General features: G+C 43.0%; 1 protein-coding gene across 1 annotated transcript in view; it reads left to right on the top strand.

Annotated features, from left to right (window-relative positions):
• LOC114710370 (calcium-dependent secretion activator 1) overlaps positions 1-23,244 on the top strand; it is a 114,203-nt gene that overhangs the window by 16,266 nt on the left and 74,693 nt on the right. The window contains exon 3 of the mRNA XM_037208289.1: positions 3,849-4,181. Coding sequence (XP_037064184.1) covers positions 3,849-4,181 — 333 coding nt within the window. The remainder of the gene's footprint in view (positions 1-3,848; positions 4,182-23,244) is intronic.

The raw sequence follows: 23,244 nt of genomic DNA on the forward strand, positions 1-23,244 counted from the left end.
CTGCATTTTTGAATACTTCTAAACTTCTGTGGTCATTACAGCTAAGAACAGATATGGAGGCCCTCTTGTTTATCCACCACTGCTCTTTACTTGTCCTCTGGAGGGACCTCTCAGCTGGCTCCTCCCACTCTTGTGCTGTGTCCCAATTTGTAACCATCAGTGTTTCTCTGGTGCCCTTAAAATGCACCAGTGGCTGTCATGCCTCTGCCCTGGCTCTGGATGTGTAGTCGTTCCTGTCCATCTCATACCAGCACTCCCCAACACCTCATTGCCATGGCCTACACTCAATTCTCTGTGTCTTCAGACACTTGGCATTGTTACATAAATTATTCCTTCAGTCTGAAATACCTGTGTCCTCTTTCTTCTTCTGTCCTTTGCTCACATGCACTACCATCTCAGAGCTGTTTACTTCTGGAAGGTTTTCATGACCACCATAGACTCCCACACAGGCACCCATGACTGCTGCATTCTCCTTGACCACCAGAGACTCCCACATAGGCACCCATGACTGCTGCGTCCTCCTTGACCACCGTAGACTCCCACACAGGCACCCATGACTGTTGGGTTCTCCTTGACCACCAGAGACTCCAACATAGGCACCCATGACTGTTGGGTCCTCCTTGACCACCAGAGATTCCCACATAGGCACCCATGACTGCTGGGTTCTCCTGGACCACCAGAGACTCCCACATAGGCACCCATGACTGCTGGGTCCTCCTTGACCACCAGAGACTCCCACATAGGCACCCATGACTGCTGGGTCCTCCTTGGCCACCGTAGACTCCCATACAGGCACCCCTGACTGCTGGACTCTATGCTGTCAGTGATCATTCCAGATTGTGATTATTTGGTATGAGATTATTAGGGTGACTTCTGTTTCCCTCTGTGAGTGCTCAGTCTGTACCTTTCTACTATTGTACCCCAGCACCTAATACAGTGTGTCCTATCTAGTAAGCACTCAAAGAAAGAAGAAAATGGCCCATGAAGACATTGAAGCTAGAAGGATAATACAAAGACCTCATAATTCAATTTTCTCAGCCTACAGATGTGAAATTGGGAAATCAGAGAGAGGGTGATTTATCCCAGGTGACACAGCATCTTGGTTTTGCATCCTCACTCACAACACTGCATTATCTTCCTAAAGATGCCGCAACTTGCTTTACAGCATTACTATTCTTCTGTGTATGTATACATGTTCTCTCTGTCTCTGTCTCTGTCTCTGTCTCTGTCTCTGTCTCTCTCTCTCTCTCTCTCTCTCTCTGTGTGTGTGTGTGTATGCACACATATGTGTGCACGTGCACATTGGAGATTGACATTAACCTCAGGTGTTTTCCTCAATACCTCTCCAACTTATTTCTTGAAACATGATCTCTCATTGAATATAGAACTTGTAAATTTGGCCAGGCTGGCTGACCAGCCACTGAGCTTCAGGGTTCCCCCTATCTTCACCTTGCCAGTGCTGGGATTATAGTCTGCATCACCATGCCCAGATCTTTTACATGGCTTCTAGGGATCAGACTCAAGTCCTCATGCTTGCCCACCAAGTGCGTTATGAACTGAGCCACCTCTCCAGCCCCTGCCTGCTTGCCCACCAAGTGCTTATGGATTGAGCCATCTCTCCAGCTCCCTATTCCTTGAGACCTAGGCCTGTAGCTGAGACCCATAACATGTCAGGTTAAGCAAATCCTCATTAAGCAGAGCAGGTTCCCATGTGAACTCTGTAGCTCATGAAAGCTGTATCAGGCCTGAAACACATTTGAAATATTTCCTCTAGTTGACTTTAAAGTTAACTCTCAAATATAGCTGAGCTCCAGGTCCTAGGCAGCCAGAACATGCCAGGAAGACAAACCCTCAGCCCTCTTTTCTAAATCGCTGTGTTAAATCAACAGTAGATGGAGGCCACATTGGTTAACAGTTTTTCAGAGCCTACAAGACAAGTGCTGGCATCTGGCCAGGGATGAACGTTTGAGCATCCTCTGGAGGACCTTTGTGCACGCTCTGGAGCATGACCAGGACACAGCTCCAGAGTGTCAGTTATTTTCCTCTCTGTGAATATGAAGCAGTAGCAGCAGTACCTTGTAGTACACTCCATAACTGTGTGTGAGCTTGTGTGAGCTTCCAAGTGTGGGCAGTGGAGCAAGAGAAAACTAGTGAGTGGCAGTCTCCCAGGACTCAGGTAGCAAAGCTGGAAGGTCCTCCACTTAGTGGAGGGGACCCGAAGGGAAGGAGGAAGCAGAGTGAAGGAAGAGACCACGTGGAGACTGAGGACATAGTTTAAATGATAAAAGTACTTGCTGGACAAGCATGAGAACCTGACTTCAAATCCTCAGAATCCACAGCAAAAGCTGACTGAAGTTGTGCATGCTTCTGTAACCTCAGTCACTAAAGGGATGTGAAAACAACAGCAATAGCCAGCCGAACTCCAGGTCAAGTGAGAGAAATATGGTGGGAAGTGATCGAGCAGACCACTGATGATCCTCCCAGGCTCTAAGTATGCACCAGTGTGGGTATTCACACATACATGTGCATGTACACCACTCTCTCCCCCACGCCTCCTCTCTCTCTAGACACTATAATCAGGCCGGGGTAGTTACGATGGGCAAGTCACTACCCCTCTGTGGAGTCTTGGATTCCCATCTACACTCAGGTCATATGTGACCGAGGACAGCTATAAAGGCTGCCCAATATGGATTCATAAACTTATTGAAAACATTATGAATTTGAGAAAGTTTTTGTTTTGTTTTGTTTTGTTTTGGGAACTTGACTGTACAGGTCTTGAACATTTGCCTATGATAACATCCTATCACGATGGCACAAGGCTGGACATACCTTCCAGAGTAGACTGAACCTAACAGCTACAGTATTTTTAGCTCATTTTCAGAGTACCATGTGCTATCCAAAGACTGGAGATAATTTGAGGAGCATGTATCCACTCCTTGCACACTAGAATTTCATGTCAGTTAAGGAGACAGAAAATTAGCACATATTTTCCTGATACTTAATTCCAGTTATGATAAGTATCCTTTAGAGCATAAACGAGATGCATGTAGTGATTAACATTTAAGTGCTGTATGCTAGATACTTAATGGCAATAATAAGAACCCCTGTGGCATTTAGGGATCCAGGCACTGTTGTAAGTGCTCTTTTCAAAATGAGTCATTTAATTAAAACACCTATATAGAGTCGATTATTTCCCCAGTTTATAGATAGGAACACTAATGTTTTGAAGAGGTTCACAGCACCCTTTGCACAGCCACTGAGCAGCAGCATTTGGGAAGCCCCGCCCAGTCTAAGCGCGGCCTATGCTTTCTATGCACCTGTCATGAGCGCAATCCTTACGGCCCACGGGGTAAGCTGTGTAGTTCTCCCTTCTGCTGTATTCTCAATTTTCACAGCTTTATTTAGACTGAAGGCATTAAATGAAAAATCCTGGAGTTAAGCAATTCACAAACTTTAAATAGTTCTTATTATAATATATCACGGGAATTGTTTTCTTGCTGGAATTGGTGCTAGTCTTTTTCAGACTTATAGATTAAACTTTATCAAAGTCTCCAAGCAGAACAAACAACAGAGCAAGTAAAGTGCACTCACATCTGTGGTTTCAGACGTCCGGTGAGAGTCTTGGGACACACCCCTCACGAAAGGGGAGCTACTGTACTACTTTACTCTTGCTCTAAGATTTGGGTATGAAAAAAGCATACAAGGGACTTGTTTGAAATCTCACAGCAAGGACCCAATCAGTGGAGAATGGCCACGCTGGTGCATCCCATGATATATGTGAAGGATGCAGTCCAGGGCACAGGCACCTTCATGGCTGACCCCATCCTTCTTGGTCCTCTCTCGCTCAGGTGTTTCTCAAGAGTGACCGTGTGGCCCGCATGGTGCAGAGCGGTGGCTGCTCAGCCAATGACTCTCGGGAGGTCTTCAAGAAACACATTGAGAAGAGGGTGCGCAGCCTGCCGGAGATTGATGGGCTCAGCAAGGAGACCGTGCTGAGCTCCTGGATGGCCAAGTTTGATGCCATCTACCGTGGCGAGGAGGACCCCAGGAAGCAACAAGCCCGGATGACAGCCAGTGCAGCTTCTGAGTTGATTCTGAGCAAAGAACAACTCTATGAGATGTTCCAAAACATTCTTGGTATCAAGAAGTTTGAGCATCAACTCCTGTATAATGCCTGTCAGGTAGGTGCCTCTTCCTTGGGCCTAGAACTGTGGGTCAGCAGAGCCCATTATGAATTTTATGGGCCACTTCTTGATGGGAAAACATTAGAAATCATATTTTATAAGTGTGCTGATGAAAGATTGACTTTATTGAAGAGTAGATTATAATTGTGGTTTTATCAGATGTTAAAAGACACTGAAACATTTATGCGAGCCCTTAAGTGGCTCCTAGTCTCATGGTTCCTAGGACTGGCCTCATTGTGGCTGAGGAGCAAGTAGGCCCCACAAGAATGGTGTAGCCTTGTATAAAAAGAGCTAACAATCAACAGTATGATTTTATACAAAGATAGTTCTGCTTTAAAGTGGATAGTGTGTGCAGAACGAGACATTCCTGTGTCTCCAGCAAAGAAGAGAGCTAGACACAAAGCCTGGGTATCCAGCGTGATTGACACAGAAATCCTGCTCAGGTTTGAGTTGAATTATAGCCCAATTCATCATGAGTCTCTGAATACACCAGAGTGAGAGCTGGACCTTGGATTCTGCTCAGTTCTACCCCCACATAGGCCTGTATTTCCCCTGGATGAAGGCTTGGAGAGCAAGCTATGGGAGATTATGGTTTCCTACATACCCATCCCATGCTATCTACTCCCTCAGCAAATATTCATTGAGTTTACTTCACATGGCTTTGAACTGTTCTGTGTGTGACACATAAAAGCATGTTTTAAATGCACATTCCAGCTACCTCCCTAGAGAGTTTCAACCTGGGGCCAGCCTAGGAATTTGAATTTCCAACAAGGACATCCCTTTCTGATTGTTGTGCCTTCCATTCCCCCTCTAAGAAAGAGCTGTCAGAATCCTTCAACCTTGCTCTTGTCCCCTGGGTCAACTCTAGGCCCTGCAGCAGGTTAAGGGGAAATACTAACGGATTGGCCAGGAGCAGCCGGTGCTCAAACTCACAGAGACTGAGGAAACTCTCTTCTGACCTCTCACTGGCTTTGAGGCCTTTGGGTTTTGTGACCCTCTCTCCACGTTGATTTGAAATTATACAGAGCTAAGCGTTGATTGAACCTCGTGATGGTATGCACTTCAGTGGTAACAGTTAAAGAACACATCCCATTTTAAAGTTTTCATTAGCTATCGGTAGGTCAAAAATGGTACTCTAAAAGCAACCATGCACTTGGCCCCGTTTTTTATGGGCAGAAAGATGGAAGCAGCAGAGAGTTGATGGTGCTTATCTTTAGAAGGAAGCATCAGGCTTGGTTTTTATATTTCCCATTTGTGCTTTTCTACATTTCTAAACTTTTTGTCTTAAGCATGTATTTGTTTTATAGAAAGAAACAAATAACAAAAATCTCAGCAAATAAGTAGTGAAAACACCTGGGAGGGAGAAAATGACCTTCTGAAACATTTCCTAGTCTTCAGCTGTTAACACTGAGTCTTCATGCCTTTGCCGTTTCCAAGGTTTGCCTAGGACTATTTGTATGTCTTACTATACCTACTCAAATTCACTTTCTCTCTTAGCTCACTGTTACCTGCATGTGAAATCCCAACTTTGATGTCCTAGGTTTTCTTTTTTAAAAACACACCCATTAAAGTGAAACACAGCTATAAAAATAGAAGGCCTCTTAGATCATTTCACAGCACTGAGGACATGCAAGAGCAGCCAGGGCAGCCAGTGCTCTGACACATTGAGAGTGGGGGCGGTCTCTAATGCCACTCCCTCAGTAATGCAGCACTGGCCACAGCAGTTTTCACCTTTGCGGCCTGAGCTGGCCGCAAAGCATCTATAGCATTTACCCTCTCTCCCCACTGCCTGGTAGGATGCCTCGACAGGTCAGAGAGGGCATTGGACTTCCCTGAGCCCTGTAACCAAGAGTCACAGATGAAAGATCCATACCCCCTCTTTCTCAGAGTGCACTCTACTTTGCAAAACACTGCCAATTCACAAGAGCCAGGATATGGAATTGAGTTGATTTCATCCTCAACCCAGTGACACTTTTTATTGTTTAGTTATACATTTTCTATGCCTTTGTGTCCTTACAAGACAAGCAATTCCTAGGTGCTTCCAAAGCAGAAAGTGTGCATAGCAATTTCCTCTTGTGCACAGCGCTTCTGAGGGAAAGCTATAATCTGTTTTCAGGAGCTGGGGTTTTTGTTTGTTTGTTTGTTTGTTTGTTTCAAATTTCAGTAATATCCCTCTCTTAAAATCTGCCAGTGACTGCCAATCTCCTCTCAAAGGAGAAGTGGGACTTATGAAAGAGCAATTATATCAGTTCTGAAACAGCTGTCTGTTATAACAGAAGCTGTCTATCAAAACACAAGAAGAAAGTGAGGAGCCATCCCAATAGTCTCTCTATTTACATATAGAAGTGTTTAATGATCCATTTTGTGTGAGAATGTATGGATTGATCTCGGAAGAAGTTGCTCACACCCCACTTAATATCCATTGTAAAACCATTGACAACTCATTATGATGTCCATATTGCTTTCATTTTTCATAGTGCTGGGGAAGCACGTGCCTGATCATTTGCGTTGAATTTCTACACTAACTCACAAGCCTAAGGTGATCTCTCTGAGATTCACTGTGTCATCTAAAAAATGAAACAAAGACTGTCTTGCTCCCCGACGTGAAATCCAAGGCTGTTGCTGGTCACAATGACACAGTAAGGAAAGTGTTAGAGATACAGTCACTCCCCCCTTTCTCTTATTTGTTGTCTTCTGCCCCTTTGATCAATCATTTGCTATACTTGTAATGTGTTTAACATTACAATCATTCTTAATTACATCATTCTAAAGTGTGTGAACATTTCTCTTGAAAAGCACATTGCAGTCTTGGGAGATGGCTCCCTCCAAACAGTGCTTCCTACAGAAGCATGCAAACTAATGCCAGCATAAGCATAAAGGAAAGCATGATGGCATGCAATTACAACTCCAGCCCTGGGCAGGCAGATACAGGAGGATCCCTGGGGCTGACTGACAAACCAGTCTAATATAAATTTCGATTTCCAAGTCCTTATGAGAGACCATCTCTCAACCAAGAAGGTAGGTAGCTCCTGAGGAACAACACCAAGCTTACCTCTGATGTCCATATGGATGTACTCACACAAACATGCACCCACAAACACTCAAGCGTACACATGCTCTCTCTCTCTCTCTCTCTCTCTCTCTCTCTCTCTCTCTCTCTCTCTCTCTCTCTTTCTCTCTCTCTCCCTCCCTCCCTCCCTCCCTCTCTCCCTTTCTCTCCCTCTTTCTCACACACATGCACACTCACTCTCTCTTGCACATGCACACACATTCTCTCTCATTCACACACTTATTCTCTCTCTCTCTCTCTCTCTCTCACACACACACACACACACACACACACACACACACACACACCTGTTCACACAACAAGAAGGAAAGTACCATAGAGCTGTGTGCTTACGTGTAGGAAAGAAGCAATGGTACACTCTTACAAGGGCACTGATGTTGAAGGGATATGGATGAATAGGAAAGATGTTTCCTCTGGCTTCAATTCTGATTTCTGAAAAGTGCCATACTGATCATATGTTAACACAGAACCATCAGTATCATGCTTCTGACCTTCTCCAGAGCCATCATCTATGCCCAATAAGCAGGGCGGATAACATGAATGCCCCCACTGTCAAGAGATGACATTGGCCACCTGTAAATATCTAGAGTGTTTTCAGATAAATCTGGAAGACACATGGCATGTGATTTCTCAATTTATAAATACCTGTACATTTCTAACACTGCCCAGGCAGTGGTGGCGCACGCCTTTAATCCCAGCACTAGGGAGGCAGAGCCAGGCAGATCTCTGTAAGTTTGAGTCCAGCCTGATCTACAGAGTGAGATCCAGGACAGGCACCAAAACTACACAGAGAAACCCTGTCTTGAAAAAAAAAAGAAAAATTAAATTAAATTAAAAACTATTTATAATACTGAGTTCTTCATCACTATAGAATTCTAATTCTCTTAATATTTCCTTTCATTTCCTTCAAACCATCATGCCTTTCATGGTACAGTTTATCTTATGACTGTCTGCCTTGGTCTTGATTAACACCTGGCAGCTTTTCACATAGTTTATTAGACTCTGAAGAGAAACCTCAAATTATCAGGCTTTCAGCTGTGACCCAGATTGCTGGGTTGTATCTTACCTCATTACAGAGCCCTTAATCTCCACATAACAGCATAGTTTTTTCCAGGGTCACAAGTTCCCTAAAGATGTGTTGACTTAATATTTGCTTTTTGTTGCTGACTCTATTTCTTAATCACTACTTGTAGCCCTGTAACCACAGTAAAGTTCTTTGTATATAATGGTCTTACAATAATATTTGTTGAGATACTTTAAAATTTTGGAATAGGCTATTGTAATAATAGTCTAGTAATGCTATTTAGAAACATGCTTCTATTACTTATTCATTGTCTCAACAGATTTTAAAGCATCGGATTGTGACCCCAGCATCATTTGTAGTCGTCTATGGGCAATGCCTAGACTCTTACATTGTCCCAGAGTGCCCCATGGCATAAGTCCAAATGGTCTTATTTGCCCACCCCACCCATCCAGATGATTTTGAGTGTCACTGTGCTTGGATATTATATATGTTTATTACATTGTTGCATAAAGTTGATCACGAATTTAGCAGCTTCAAAGCATACTTATTTGTTATCTCCCATTATTAAAACTCAGATTTTTTTTCTAGGTCAGAAGTCCAGGCATCTCTCTTCAGATTCTCTGTTTAGGGTCTCAAAAGATTGGAATTAAGGTATCAGCCAGATCCTCTTCTCATCTGGAGGCTCAGCAGGGAGGGATCCACCTCTGAGCTCCTTCACATTGGTGTCACAACTCATGTCCTTGAGGCTGTATTCAGAATTATCAACAGAGAGACTCTTGCTGCTCCTGATCCCTGGGTTCAGACTTGCTTTTAAACGGGATTAAGTCAGTCACCAAGATAAATCTCCTTTAAATTCTAGTGATTAAGACTCTTACATCTGCAAAAACGCCTCATTCTTTCCATCAAACATTGATTAGAAGCAAGTTATCAGCTCTGTCCGTGGTGGTAGGAGAGACTGTCACAGGGCATTTCTCAATGGGGTCATTCTAAGGTTGCGCTAGCTGCTCCTGTGACTAGTTCCTTTGTGTGCAATTTAAGGGAAACTCTCCCTCACTGCCCTGCTAAAATTGGCTTCATTTAGTGTCCTTTTGTTCTTCTGAAATGGAGCCCTATGATCAGGATAGTATTCCCTACAAATCAATTACCCCCCCCCACACACACACACACACTCCATGTGCACTCCCATTTGCTTCCATGTGTCTGCTCCCCTCCTCCACCAAAGACATTATTATGCAACCCCAAGTAAAGAGCTATGTAAAATAGGTGTACAAATCAAACATGGACTGAAGATAAATCAGGAAGAAATTTTAGAACAAATTTTTGTTAAGCATATAATTTTACCACTTATTAAAGATGAATGAAGATTTACATGCTAATGAGATAGGCATGCTTTTTTTACACAAAAAAATAAAACTTGGCTTAATACTTGGTACTAGTAGACAAAGCATCATCAACATTTATCAGAACTGATCAATATTTTGATTTATAATCGACAGTACTGAGAACACTGCTTTGCATAGATACATAGTACAATGCAAAATGGCTGAAATATGTTTTGGGCCATTTCAGAAAGCTGGGAATTCTGTCCTAAGCCAAAGCCAAATTAACAAGTTCTGTAAAACTCAACTCAGTGATTCAGACTGATTTTTAAAATCAAACATGATAACACAGTATGAACCAAAGATGGGTACACGCTGAGGAATGACAATCATAAAAGGCAAAGAAGTTTTTCTATAATTAAATTGTGATGGTTCTATAGAAATCAGAAAACTCTATAGGTAAAAAAAAAACTGTAATTTACAACATTCAACAGTCCTGAATCTGAGTCAAGGCATTTCAGAGAGCATTTGTTAGCACGACAAGGCATGGTGGTGTGTTGGGGGCAAGCTGACCCGTTGTGTGTTGAGAAGGAAGGCTACAAGGAAGACACACAATTCTATAGGCAGGTGCGGCAACAAGGCCGCTGGATTTGTTATGCATTCATTTTTAACTAATTTTTTTGTTTTTATATATTCAAAAATCTTTTACTCTCGCCAATTTTTTCCACTCTCTGCATTCAGCTACAAGACCTTATGTGAGATCATGACTCATGGTTTAAGAACCTGTGCTCCAGACAGTTTGAGACCAAGAGCCATCATTTCCACGTTTATCACCTTATAGCCAACATCTGACACTGTGGGGCCAATGCCTGACTCATGTAAACGCTCAGTCCAATGTCAACAGACTCCTCAGTACAGAAGTCCCGTGGGCTTAAACACTCCTGTTGTACAAGGGTGTGTGTTTCTTCCTTTCTTCCTGGTTATGCAGAGTGGAATAGTGGAAGAGGTCTGTGATGATTACTCTCAATTGCCAACTTGATGAAATCTAGAATTCCCTGGAGAGAAGCCACTGGGATGCCTCTGAGGAGCTGTCCTAATTAGGTTAACCATGGTAAAAATGTCTGCTCACTGCAGTCACCTATTCCTTGGGTTAGGATACTGGACTATATGAAAAGGAGAAAGTTAGATAAATACAAACATCTCTCTCTTCCTGGATGAGGATGACATGTGACCAGTTAGTTCAGGCTCCTGATGCCCTGGCTTCCCCACCCTGATAGATCGTAAACTGTCAGTCGGCACAAAGCCTTTCTTTAAACTGCATTTGTCTCAACAAGAGAAAACTAAAACAAGGTCCCATTAGCTACTTTCCTGATACTATGATAAAATGCCATGGCAACAGGCACCAATGGAAGAAAGGGTTTGTTTTGTCTTACAGCTCCAGAGGGGTAGGAGTCCATCATGGCAGGAAGGCATGGCAACAAGATCAGGAATCTGAGAGATCACATCTCAACCACAAACAGGAAGCAGAGTACAAGTGGGTGAGAGTATGAACTCTCAAAGCCTGCCCTCAGTGATTCACTTCCTCCACCAAGGTTGCACCCTCCCCCATTTTCTCCCCCTAACAGTCCTACAAACTGGGGGACCATGTATTCAAATACGTGAGCCTATGGGGGACAAGTTCTCATTCAAATCACTAAAAGACCAATTGGTATGTGACGTCAATCTACCTACCAATATAGTTTTATAGCATGATAAAACAAAAGGGCCACAGTGTTCTAGGAATGAGCTTTCCTTCAGGTCACATTTAACCTGTCTCTTTCATCACATGGTTGATCAAAGAGAAACAGAAATTAAATCTTGTCTTTCTGAAGTCATGCACTGACTCTAAAGAGTTTTGGCTATTTGGTGGACTTTCTGGTATTAAATGGCTTTGTTTATCACATGTGCTTTAGTCTTGGCAAACAGAGCTAAAAGAGATCAAGAAGCATGCAACATATTATGGGAAAATTCCACTTAGTTTGTGGGGACAAAGTTAAAGGCACTGCAGATGGAGAAACTGAAAGCAATATCTAATTTTCAAGAGCATGCCATAGTTTTTCTTGTTTCTTCCTCATTTGTTCCTGGAATACACAGTCAAATATTATCATTGCACCTGCTGTTACCAAGAAACTAACAGCAGTAAAAAGTTGAAATTGGAAGACAGTGGGTATCCTTCATTAATAAGCAGAGAACTGGGTGTTTTCTCTGCAGCCTTCCAAACTGCCATAGAAATTTCATCACTCTCTTCTGTCTGTCTCCAAAATGGAATCATACGTGTGCTTGCTTCCTTGCTCTTCTCTCAAGCACTGAAGTACAGAACTGTAATCAAAGCTATAAAAGAAATATAGCTCCTGAAAAGACAGAAAGATGGTTTTCTACTTTTTATACCTTTTGCCAAATGGCAAAGCCTCATACACAGCCCCCACACAATCTTGCAAATTACAATTTGCTATCTGCCTTCTGATATGTCTCACCAGCCCAGACTCCCTACAACCTTTTTGCCTCCTCAGTAACTGAGACCTAGAATTTTCAGAAGCCTGGTCATAGAGTCTGGTACACAGATTACATTTGTGGTTTAGCCTTTTTCTTTAAATCCCTTCTGAAACTCTGAATAAAAACATTTGTTTCTTCTCTTTTCTAGATGGTGATTAATTCTATGTTAGTCATTTATGCTAGACTCAGTCAGTGGAGGCTTTGTGATCCACCTACTTTCCTACCTCCAGTTTGAACAGTAATAACAGCCAAATATTTACTATGTGTGAGGTGCTAAGTCTGGCTACAAATATATTTATTTATATTTATATAAATTTCTTATAATTTGTCTTTAAGATAGACATTTTAAATTATTTGTTAATTTATGTGTGTGTGTGCTTACTTGTCAATACATGAACCATGCACATGCAATATCCACAGAAACCCAGAAGAGGGCATTGAATCTCTTGGAAGTGTGGTTATGAGTTATGAGTACTGGGAGCCAAACCAGGTCTTTTGCAAGAGCAGCAGGTGGTCTTGATAGCTGATCCTCTCTCCAGCTCCTGTAAGGAAGATATTTTAATGAAGAAGTTAAAACTGGGGTCAGAGAGAAATAAAAAAGGGTAAGAGAGAGGAAGGCATTGAGAGGGAGGGAATGGGAGGGAGGGGATGGGAGGGAGGGAAGGAGGGAGGGAATGGGAGTGGGTTTTAAGATGAAGCACTTTTCCAAGGTTAACAGCCATGAGGTAGAGGTAGGATTTAAAAGGAAGATCGAATGGTTTTGTTCTTTAGCTGAATTGGTTGAAAATGTTGAGGTATACTTTTCAAATATGCAGACATCATATGTCTTTTCCATAGATACAGAAGATTTGGGGCATTAGAAAGTTTGTTGATCTGTCTATACCCTAGGAAGATAGATATTAATGAGTTTTACTTAGTTTTTTTTTATGAGTTGCTTTTATACAGCTTGCTCTTTTTTCCCCTAAAATTCATAGGGAAAAAAATCAGCTGAAAATACAATTCTGTGGCTTGGTTAATTGTAATCGCAGTGGGTGTTTATTTAGTGGTGTTAGTTTTTTGTTGGCTTCCCTCATCTAGGTCAGGTGGTTAAGTACAGTGGCAGTGGGGCAGTAGGAGGCAGCAGAGTGTGGCTTCAGCAGCTGCATGTCCTGCAGACCTCAGGAAATGATGCAGTCTGGTTAGCCATCACAGCCCCACGGAGGAGGGACTGGTTGGGAAGTGAATGATAAGGAGACTGTTTGCGTTGAATGAAGAGAGATTATCTGAGATATCAATTATCTTTTCTGCTCAATGGTAGAAAAAAGCATAGAAGAAAATGTACTATGAATATAGTGTGTTTGGTTGAGTAATTGGTCTCAGTTCTTTCCTTCTCCTGAATGAAATTTGAACACCCAGTCATGGCTGGTGAACCATTGAACAGGTCTTCTCTGCCGCTTGTCTTTGACCCTTGATCTCAGACTTGCTTTGTTAATGAGCTATTGGTGGATTTAAAGCACAAAAGGCCTGACAAGTCTGGCTGCTAGTTCCCACATTTTGGTCATCTTCCTGAAACATTAAGGCATAAGTAATGAGTTCTCCAAGTCTGGGCCTCAATGCAAGACACATGAAATTAAAATTACTTATCCCGCAACCTGTAACCAAGCCAACCCAGCCAATGGCCTAAATTGTACAGTCATGCCCACTCTAGAATAGCAAATCCCCAGCCAGTTCTTAAACTCATGGGCAGGATAAGAAATACAAGTTAATATTCACTGAATTCCACAGAGTTTACTATACAACAATATTGTGGCAATAATGAACATGAAAAGTATTATGAGCAACAGAATGCTTAGGAGATATAGAGAAGATGTGGATAGAGCCATAATGGGTCCTAGCTAACTACCAACCTCTCTTCACAGTGGCAACTGCTTTTATCCAGAATAGTACACTTTCTCTCTCTAATTCTCTGTATTCAACCCAAATTGTTTATACTATAAACTGTATTTCTGTTTGCTTTCTCATTAGGATTAATGTGTTAACTTAAAGTCTTTCTCTGTGGTATTGCAATGAAGACGATAGGTACAAAATATAAAGATTTGAGAACTGGGGATTGGTGATCTTCCTCATTATCCAAGAGTAAGCATGGAAGCTAAATAGATCAGGGACCCAACCCATGGACTCCCTGTTTACCAGAGGCAAACAACAAAGCTCACGAGAAGCTGCAAAACCCTTTCCTTTGCAGGGATCTCTTTACTTGCTACTGTACATGTCTCTATTAGTTAGCTGGTTCTTTATAATAAACTGACCCCAATAACTCAGTATCGCAAAACAAATATGTTAGTTACTACTCACAAGCCTTCAGTAACCTGGCTGGTTCTTCTGGTCACTGCTGTACTCATATCTCCTTTTTGCTGTGGGTTTGATGGGGGCTGTGTTTTATTTGGGGAGCGACTATCCATCCGTGGTATGGTCTAGCATGACTTCTCCTGGGGTGAGTCCACACACTAGTGTGGATTGCTTCATTGGCCAGTGGACAGGCTTCTAAATGAATGAGTAGTATAGCACGAATCCTAATTGGTCTTATACCAGAAACCCAGAGCCAGATATTGTGGTAAATACTGAAAGATCAGAGAGACAAAGGAACAAGCCACTAGAGAAACTTCTCACTACAACCAAATCCTCAGGCTGAAAGGGAGGTGAGCTCCTGTCTCCATGAATCCTCAGACTGAATGCTGCTGAGTCCTCAGCCAAAGGAGTTCGAGTTCCTGTCTCCTCCTGCCTTATATGCCTTTCTCCACCCAGCCATTTCACTTCCTCTCTCAGCCTTCCTAGTGCTGGGATTAAAGGTGTGTGTGCTTCCCAAATACTGGGAACAAGGCATGAGATCCCAAGTGCTGGGATTAAAGGTGTGTGCCACCACTGCCTGGTCTCTATGGTTAATCTAGTGACTGTCTTTGCCCTCTAATCTTCAGGAAAACTTAAAGAATAGAAACAAAATATCACCACCACCAGAAGAGTCCAGAGCCTCTGGAGGTCTCATTCATGTCTCTCCCCCTCTGACCTGTAGGAAATTGCAGAGGGAGCCAGAACACCAAGGTTGGAGAAGCAGATGTCATCTGTTGACTAGAGGAGCTGTAAATCCGTATTGCATATGGCTAGCCACAGAAGAGAGAACGGTTGCCACTTTCGGAATCTACCATAACCCCTCAGGCACGAGTGTTATTAACATGCCCCGGTGTATAACTGGTTAAAAATCAATGCAGCTGTCACCAAGGCATTGGTGTCAAGACACTATGCACATACAAAGAGCATGCATGTGCTCAAGCCTCTCCTATAGAATGGCATAGTATTTATATGTAACCTGTGCACATCATCCATGATGCTTTAAATCACCTCTAAATTGCTCGTATTTAGTCCTGGTGCATAAATGCTGTGTAAGCATTTTTTTTAATATTCTCATTCTCTGGTTGACTGAATCCATAGATGCAGAACCTGTGGCTATAGGGGACCAACTATATATGATCAACTCATTTCACTGACCTCTACTAGTAAACAAGTAGTACTCTAGAAAATAATCTTTTTATTGCTCCAGTACAAATACTGAAAAGGATCAACACTGTAAATGACAAGAAATTAGGCTCTGTCAGCCTAGTCTTTCTTGATGGAAAGAAAACTGAGATTCTGTTATGTGGAGATCCTTTTTAATTTTTTTCTTTAAATTTTATATGTGTGCGTGTTTTGCCTACGTGTATGTCTATGTACCTTGCCTAGTACCCACAGATGCCAGAAGAGGGCAAAAAATCCCCAAGACCTGGAGTTACAGATTGTTGTTAGCAGCCATGTGGCTATGGAGAAAGGAACCTGGATCCTCTGGAAGAATAGCCAGTGTTCTTAACCACTGAGCCATCTCTCCAGCCCCATAAGAAAGTATTGTTTTTCTTAGGACTACTAAGAAATATAGAAAGGCAAGTCCCATCATTGGAATTGTCAGAATGGAGAGATTACTTAGTATCATTCCAAATGCATTTCAGAGAACACACTCACTGATTATCTTTGCCACTGAGAGGCATTTACTACTTCATGCTGTCGCCCTGAGATGAGGAAGCATGGGTTACTCATCTTACAGTATTAGCTTGGCTCCAGGAACACCAGGATATCCTTGTGGTAAACTTGCATGGGAGGGGCATTAAGTGTATAGACCGCACATTTACATGACAATGAAGTAGCATCCATCCATGCACCTACTTATAGGAGTTCAGCCTTTCATTTTGCAGTGCTCTGGAGAATAACAAGATATCTGTTCTCACAGAGGTGTTATTTAATGCGCAAGACAAGAAAAAGAAAGGCAACAAATGCCATTTCCTGTAGATAGAGATAAGGGCTTAGAGAAATATGTAGAAGCACAAGAGGGCGAAGGGAAACGGTAGTACTTGAGATTATGTGAGCAATGTGTCTCTGGGGTTTGCCTCCTATGCTGAGGCTGGAAAGTCTGGCAGAAAAGAAGCAGCTTTTGATGAAAGAAGATCTGTGAGGGGTGGAGATGAAGCTCAGTGATAGAGTTCATGTCTGCCATGTGCATGGCCCTGGGTTCAATCCTAAGCACCACATACACAGTGCAAAGGTAGGAAAGGGAAAGAAGAGAAGGGATGGGAAAGGGGAAGGAAGGAATCACCAAGCTTGGTTTACTGGGAGCGAAGATGTGGGCAGGCCCCTGTGGTTGCAGCACAGAGATGAGGCTGCTGCTGACAAACACTGCTTCCACTTGACAGAGGGATGCGCTGATCACCAGAGCTCTATGGCTGGGCTTAGTCCAAGGATAATAAGAAGGTTCTCGTGGTTTGTGAGAGTTTGACAGATGGGATCTATTCAGTGAGGAGATGAAAAATCAAGGACTGTGGGAGCTTCTGTGGCTTTCTTATTCAGTTTTTGAAAGTATGGTAAGTCTGTAGTTTGGAGAGGTGTTGTTGAGCCCTGCTCCTTGGATTTCTGCAAACTACCCACATATGTATTCCATAATAGAAAATACTCTAGAAAGAACCCTTTCTGATTGAGCCATTATTTCCCCTGCTCTTCCCAACTCTGTAACTTCTTTTAAAGTCAGAGGGAAAGGTAGCAATTAAATCTTTCTGTGTAATGACTCTCAACACCTTCCTTAGGGTTAGAGTTAGTTCTGAGGGTTTTCTGTGGAATGCAATGGGAAAATGTAGAGCTAAAAAGTTGGGGAAATTGAGAGGGAAACAATACAGGCATTCCTTGGCTTTGTCTCCGTGGAGCATGACCTGCAAACTATCCCGTGAATCAGCATAAGCATGCAGAATTCACAGACCCTACCTGCTAAAGAAATAATCTGCAAAATCACATGCCATGCTAGTTATTCAGAAAACTATTGGTATCAACTGTGATTGATTTGTTGAAAAGTAAAGTTTTATGGCAATATTTTCCCTTTGTGCTAATTTTTTACTTCTGTGCCCAGTTATATAGTTGTCACATTTTTTATTTGACCTTTATAGCTCCCTAATGATGCAGGAAGGTATCGTCATCGGTCCCCTTAAAGGTGATGGAAATGACAGCCAGATGGGTGAAGGACTTGATCAAAGGTATCACAAATGGCAGATTTAGAACTTAAACTTAGCCAGACTAGCTTCCAGAGCTGAATCCTTACTGTTCACAGTGCTTTCAATGGCATACATTTGAGAGCCGTCCCCCTTCACAATAAACATGGACATTAATGTCACATGAGTTAGATCATATAGGTCAAGCTGCCTGTGTGAATTTCTGTCACTTAAGAAACCCAAAAAGCTTTTTTCTCTGAAGAGGAAGTCTGAACTCGTGGCTCTTCAGTCTTGTGTCTGCTCCATCTCCTAAGGTATCATCTGTGTGCACAGTTGAAGTCATGTGCCAGCAGCGCATTGACTGTCTCCCGGGGAAGTGATAGGCAAGCCGCTGCCATGGTGCTGGCTGGTTTTGTCAGCTTGACACAAACCTTGACATATCAGGGAAGAGGGAATCTTAATTGAAAAAATGCCTCCCGAAGATTGGTCTGTAGGCAAGGCTCTGGGGACATTTCTTAAATTAATGATTGATGTGGCAAGGCCCTACTCACTCTGGGTGGTACCTTCCCTGGAGTGTGTAAAAATGTAGGCTGGGCAAGCCGTCAGGAACAAGCCTGCAAGCAGTGTTCCTCCATGGCTTCTGCTTCAGTTCCTGCCTCCAGGTTCCTGCCTCGAGGTTTCTGCATCAGGCTACCAACCTGACTTCCCTCTGTGATGGAGTGTGACCTCAGAGTTGTAAACTAAAGCAAATGCTTTCCTCCCTAGGTTGCTTTTGGTCCTTGTGTTTCATCACAGCAATAAAAGCCCTAGCTAAGACACCACTGAAGGATGTAACCCCGATGTTTTCCTCCCTTGGCTCAGGTGCCATTGGCTGGAACTTAGTTCTATGACCATATCTTTTACAAAGAATTCTGACATGAGTAGGCTCTAGATGGAGAGCCATATGCCAGGTCAAGCTCCTGGGGACAACAAAGGATTAAAGTCCTGGGAAGAAAGATAATGAGAATGGACACTAGGGCATGCCCCAGTCTCAAACATTCTGTGCATTCATTATTAGAGACAGACAAAGTATACAAAATGATGCCCAGCCCAGCATCGCCAACTCCTTTAAGACATTTGCAGACTAATGGTAAATGCTCATGAGGTAGTTGGAGTCTGGTCCCCTCACAGTTCCTCAAGACAAACACTTGCTGCTTTTGCAGCTTGTCCCTCCCTTGGAACTCTTGTCCCACTGCGTTCATTAGCCAGCTCTGTTCTCCTCGGTGTTCTATAGCAGTGCTGTGACTCCTTTAACTCTTCATGGCTACAGCACACAGCAGAACCTTTTGGCTTTGAGTCCCTGCACTGAAGAGATTCATTCATATTGCTGCCCTTAGCTAAATATGCCCACTTTGGAGGACATCTCATTGTTTGTCTACTGTCGTTTATTGAATTAGTGAAGATATTATCTTTGAAACTGCACAAAAATGCTACTATGAATACTTCTATACATGTCTCCTGTGTAACTGTACAAGGAACATGCCTGGACATGCCATTACTAGTTATTGGATATCACTACAGAGCACATTCAATTAACTGTACATTGACAATAATATTAAATATTATACTCTTACACATAACCTATCTTCAAAAGGAATTTTTATTCGAGTGAAGTAACAGGGATGTTTTTCATTGCTGTGGGGAATACATAGCAGTTTTACTCTTTAGTACCCCAAAATGAGTGTATTTGTCCACTAAAAGATTTGTGCATAGACATTTGTAGACACTCTATCCCTAATAACTAAAGACTGGAGTGCATAAAGATTCACCACCAGCAAAATGGGTCAACTGTAATATTGAAGACACTATGGCACATTAAAACAAAGCCTAATTGCTACATTCAACAAAAGGGATAAATTCCATAGATACTGCATTGAGAGAAAACAGCTAAACCAAAAAGGATAATCTGTGATTTCATTGATATCTGTACCATATATGCAAATAAAATGTCGTCCAAAACAGATGTGTGTTCCCTACTAAAGGGAAAGAAGGGACAACAAATAAGAGAAGCAGTGCTGGTCAGAAGACTCCATGTGTGACAGCCCTTCAGCCAAGCCCAATGACCTGATGACAGCCGGAGCTGTCCTTGACCTCCCATGTGCACTGTGACACGCATAGAGACACACACAAAGACATGCATGCACATGCACACACGTACACACTCGCACATGCACAAATTCACACACACAAAATAAAATTTTAATACGACAAAATATTTTTTAAAGAGAAAAGACAAAACTTTAAGGCTTTTTAATTTCAATTTCCAATATGCTATATGACATGAATGCAGGAAAGAAAGCATAAAGGCTCAATACAAAAGTCTCAAACCAATAACACTTTTTAAATAGGACAATTTATCAATAAGTTTAATTGGGCTTCTTCTAGACTTGCAGGATTAACAAATTTTTCAATTCAAAACTAAATCCTTGGGCATGTGTCTAGGGCAGATTTCCTCAGATTCGACAGGGTGCCTGGCTGCTCGCCTGGCCTCTTTGTCCTTGCTGTGTTCCCACGGAACCAGATTTGTTGCTAATTTGACTCCATCTTTAAGGATGATTTCCCTCATGTGCTGTCTGTATGGAGATGCAAGTCCCTGGCAGTGAGCAAAAAACCTACAGAGCAGTGGCTTAGATCAAATCGATGTGAATCCTGGTTTGTGAAGGTTAATTAGAAATGTAGCTTTCATCTCTGTCGCAGAAACCTGATTAACATATTGTGCCATAGGAATGTGTTTTTAGCTGCTTTATTTTAGATTATCTAGAAGCCAGGCAATGGTGGTACAGGCCTTTATGCCCAGCACTTGGGAGGCAGAGGCAGGCAGATCTCTGTGAGGTTGAGGCCACCCTGGTCTACTGAGGGAGTTCTAGGACAGCCAGAGCTACACACCGAGAAACCTTGACTCAAAACAAACAAACAAACAAATAAACAAATAAATAGAAGTAGAGAAGCATATGTAGACAATGGTAGTCTTTCCCTGGAGTCAAACACATTCCCTCATAGCTGAGCAGAGCAAAGTGAAGGAAGATTCCTGTGACCTTGAGCACCACACACACACACACACACACACACACACACACACACACACACACACACACACACCGTGACTCTTTTTCCTGGTTTTCTGCCTTCCTGGGCCCCGGCAAATTTCCCGTTTATTAAATGGGCAATGAAAGGCTTCATCCTAGGACTTGTTCTCCAGCAAGTCATTGACCAAAACAAGACTCATGCTACCACAAGGAAACCAATGACCAGTAACTACCACAGATACCAAGAAGGTCTCCCTTCCTGTGAGTACAGAATGAGAACGTGTTAAAACCAGGAGCTGCAAGTCTCATCCCACTACTTCCAGAAAACAACAGCAGAAACCAAGGCAGTCATGTTTGCAATCTGAGTGTATTGGGCTCATCACCTGTCTGATGACTTAGTTGTTACTCATCAGCCCAAAGGGGTAAAATACTTCTAGTCTTTGCATTTCACATATTGTGACAAAATACTCCAGCAACTTGTTCAAATCAGTAGCAGAACTGAGATTTGAAGCACGGTTGTCTCAGACATTCAGGGCTGAGCTCACCCCCTCTCCCGCCCCATGACATCATTGTGGCCACAGTGCAAGCCACTTCCTCTTGTAGTGGGATGAATGTCTTCCCTTTGCTTGTGGTTTCTGTTAGAAGCATGATCGATGCATGTTTGTAAACACCACCCACTCTTCACTCCCTGGTGTTTCTTTCATAATAAATTCCTCCATTCCCAGAGTACAGGGGAAAGTGCCTCCAGTCCCTCCATCATGAGGTGTCCATGCTCAGAATCTTTTGCAGGGTATCGGGGCATAGCGCTGAGCTCATGTCAATGTTGGTGCTAAGAGAAGCAGCCCCTATACCCCAAATCACTTCCTGGGTTTAGCACAGCGAGTACCTCAGAATACTGTGGCCAACTCACTTGAAGACTGGCCAGATGCAAATGCAGCTTCTCTATCCATCAGATATGCAGAATCCAGGGGCAAGAGCAAGCAGTGGGCTGGGGATGAAACTAAGCAAGTCAAGTATTGGTCGTGCAGGAATGGGGACCTGAGTTCACTCTCCAGAGGACATGTGAAAAAGCTGAGGGGAAGAACGTGCTTGTACCCTAACCGCACACGTGAGATAGGCGGGCCTAGGGCTTGATTGCCACCCAGTCTACGCCACTCGGCAAATTCTAAGTTTTGCTGAGAGACCCTGTCTCAAAAACAAGGTGAACAGCACCTGAGAAATGACACCAGAGGCTGACCTTTGGCCTCTACACACATGCACTTGAACCCATATGAACATGCTAGTGGAAGCAAGTAGTGATAAATGTGACCAGCACTGATGTTAAGTATTTTAAACTGATCGTTCTCTCGTGCAGACAAGTACTGTCCTTGGTCCCATTTTATACATGAGAAAAGTGCAGCCGAGAGAGGTTACCTAGGTAAGTTACACAGTGGGGTGTGGACGGACTCCAGGCTTGAGTCCAAGCCATTTGTCTGCGCTGATGGATCCATGAAGTTGTTTCCATTATGCACGCACCGCGCGAGCGTGTGCGCACGCATACACACACTTTCTCCCTCTGGTTTCACCTTCATCTCAAATTAAGCTTACAATACTTACTTCAAAAAAGAGAGTAAAGGATTTGTTTCGAGTTCTTCTGGTCTAAAGAGTTCTCTGGGTGTGACTAAGCGGCCTTCTGAATGCCAGCGGTTAGGCTTTCCTAAGCTCTGGTTACTGGAGAGTTGGACAGTGGCCTCCATGCCACTGCAGTGTCCTATGGTTAAGATGCTGCTGAAGATCTTCAACTGGGATTACTTTACTGGAGGAGAGCAGAGGATGAGGGCGGAGGAAGACAAAAGCTCCAAGACGACACAGAGAGCTTTCAAAAGAATTCTAATGAACTTATTTTAGGAAGAAGTGAGATGAGTGGAAGAGTGAGGAGAGACTTCCCTAATTAAGCTGTAATCGGATTGTTAAAGGTAACAAGTTCCCTCCCAGTAGAAGGCTGAAAAGAAGCCAGCCCTTGTTAAGCAGTTAAAGAAACAGCTACTGTAAGGGCTAAGAGGGAGGGACACAATAAAGTGTCTCAACACGTATGGGTGCCACAATTGGCATGTGTGCACATCATAATGAAATCTGTGTTTTGTGTGCTCATCTTAGGAGGGGAAGGAGCAAAGCCTCCTGGGACTGACTTTCACTGTGATTGCTGGTGTGTGACTTGAGCAGGCTCCTCCCCTCGGCAGGTTTCCAGGCTCCTCCCCTCGGCAGGTTTGCAGGCTCCTCCCCTCGGCAGGTTTGCAGGCTCCTCCCCTCGGCAGGTTTGCGTTTCCCCCACTGGAAATAGACCTAGCAGGTGCTGTGTTTACATACTAAATTATGGGACTAATGGAGGGACATCATGTCCTGTGACATTGAAGTACACACAGGAATAAAGTGAGCTGACACTTTCTTCATATCTGTTTTTGCTCCTAAACATATAGAAGAACAATCTACCATTCAGAACACACTCATATAACTGAACTAAGTGTGGGCAGATAGCTTCA

This window comes from Peromyscus leucopus, chromosome 9 (assembly GCF_004664715.2).
Source record: "Peromyscus leucopus breed LL Stock chromosome 9, UCI_PerLeu_2.1, whole genome shotgun sequence".
In the NCBI taxonomy this organism is placed as follows: domain Eukaryota; kingdom Metazoa; phylum Chordata; class Mammalia; order Rodentia; family Cricetidae; genus Peromyscus; species Peromyscus leucopus.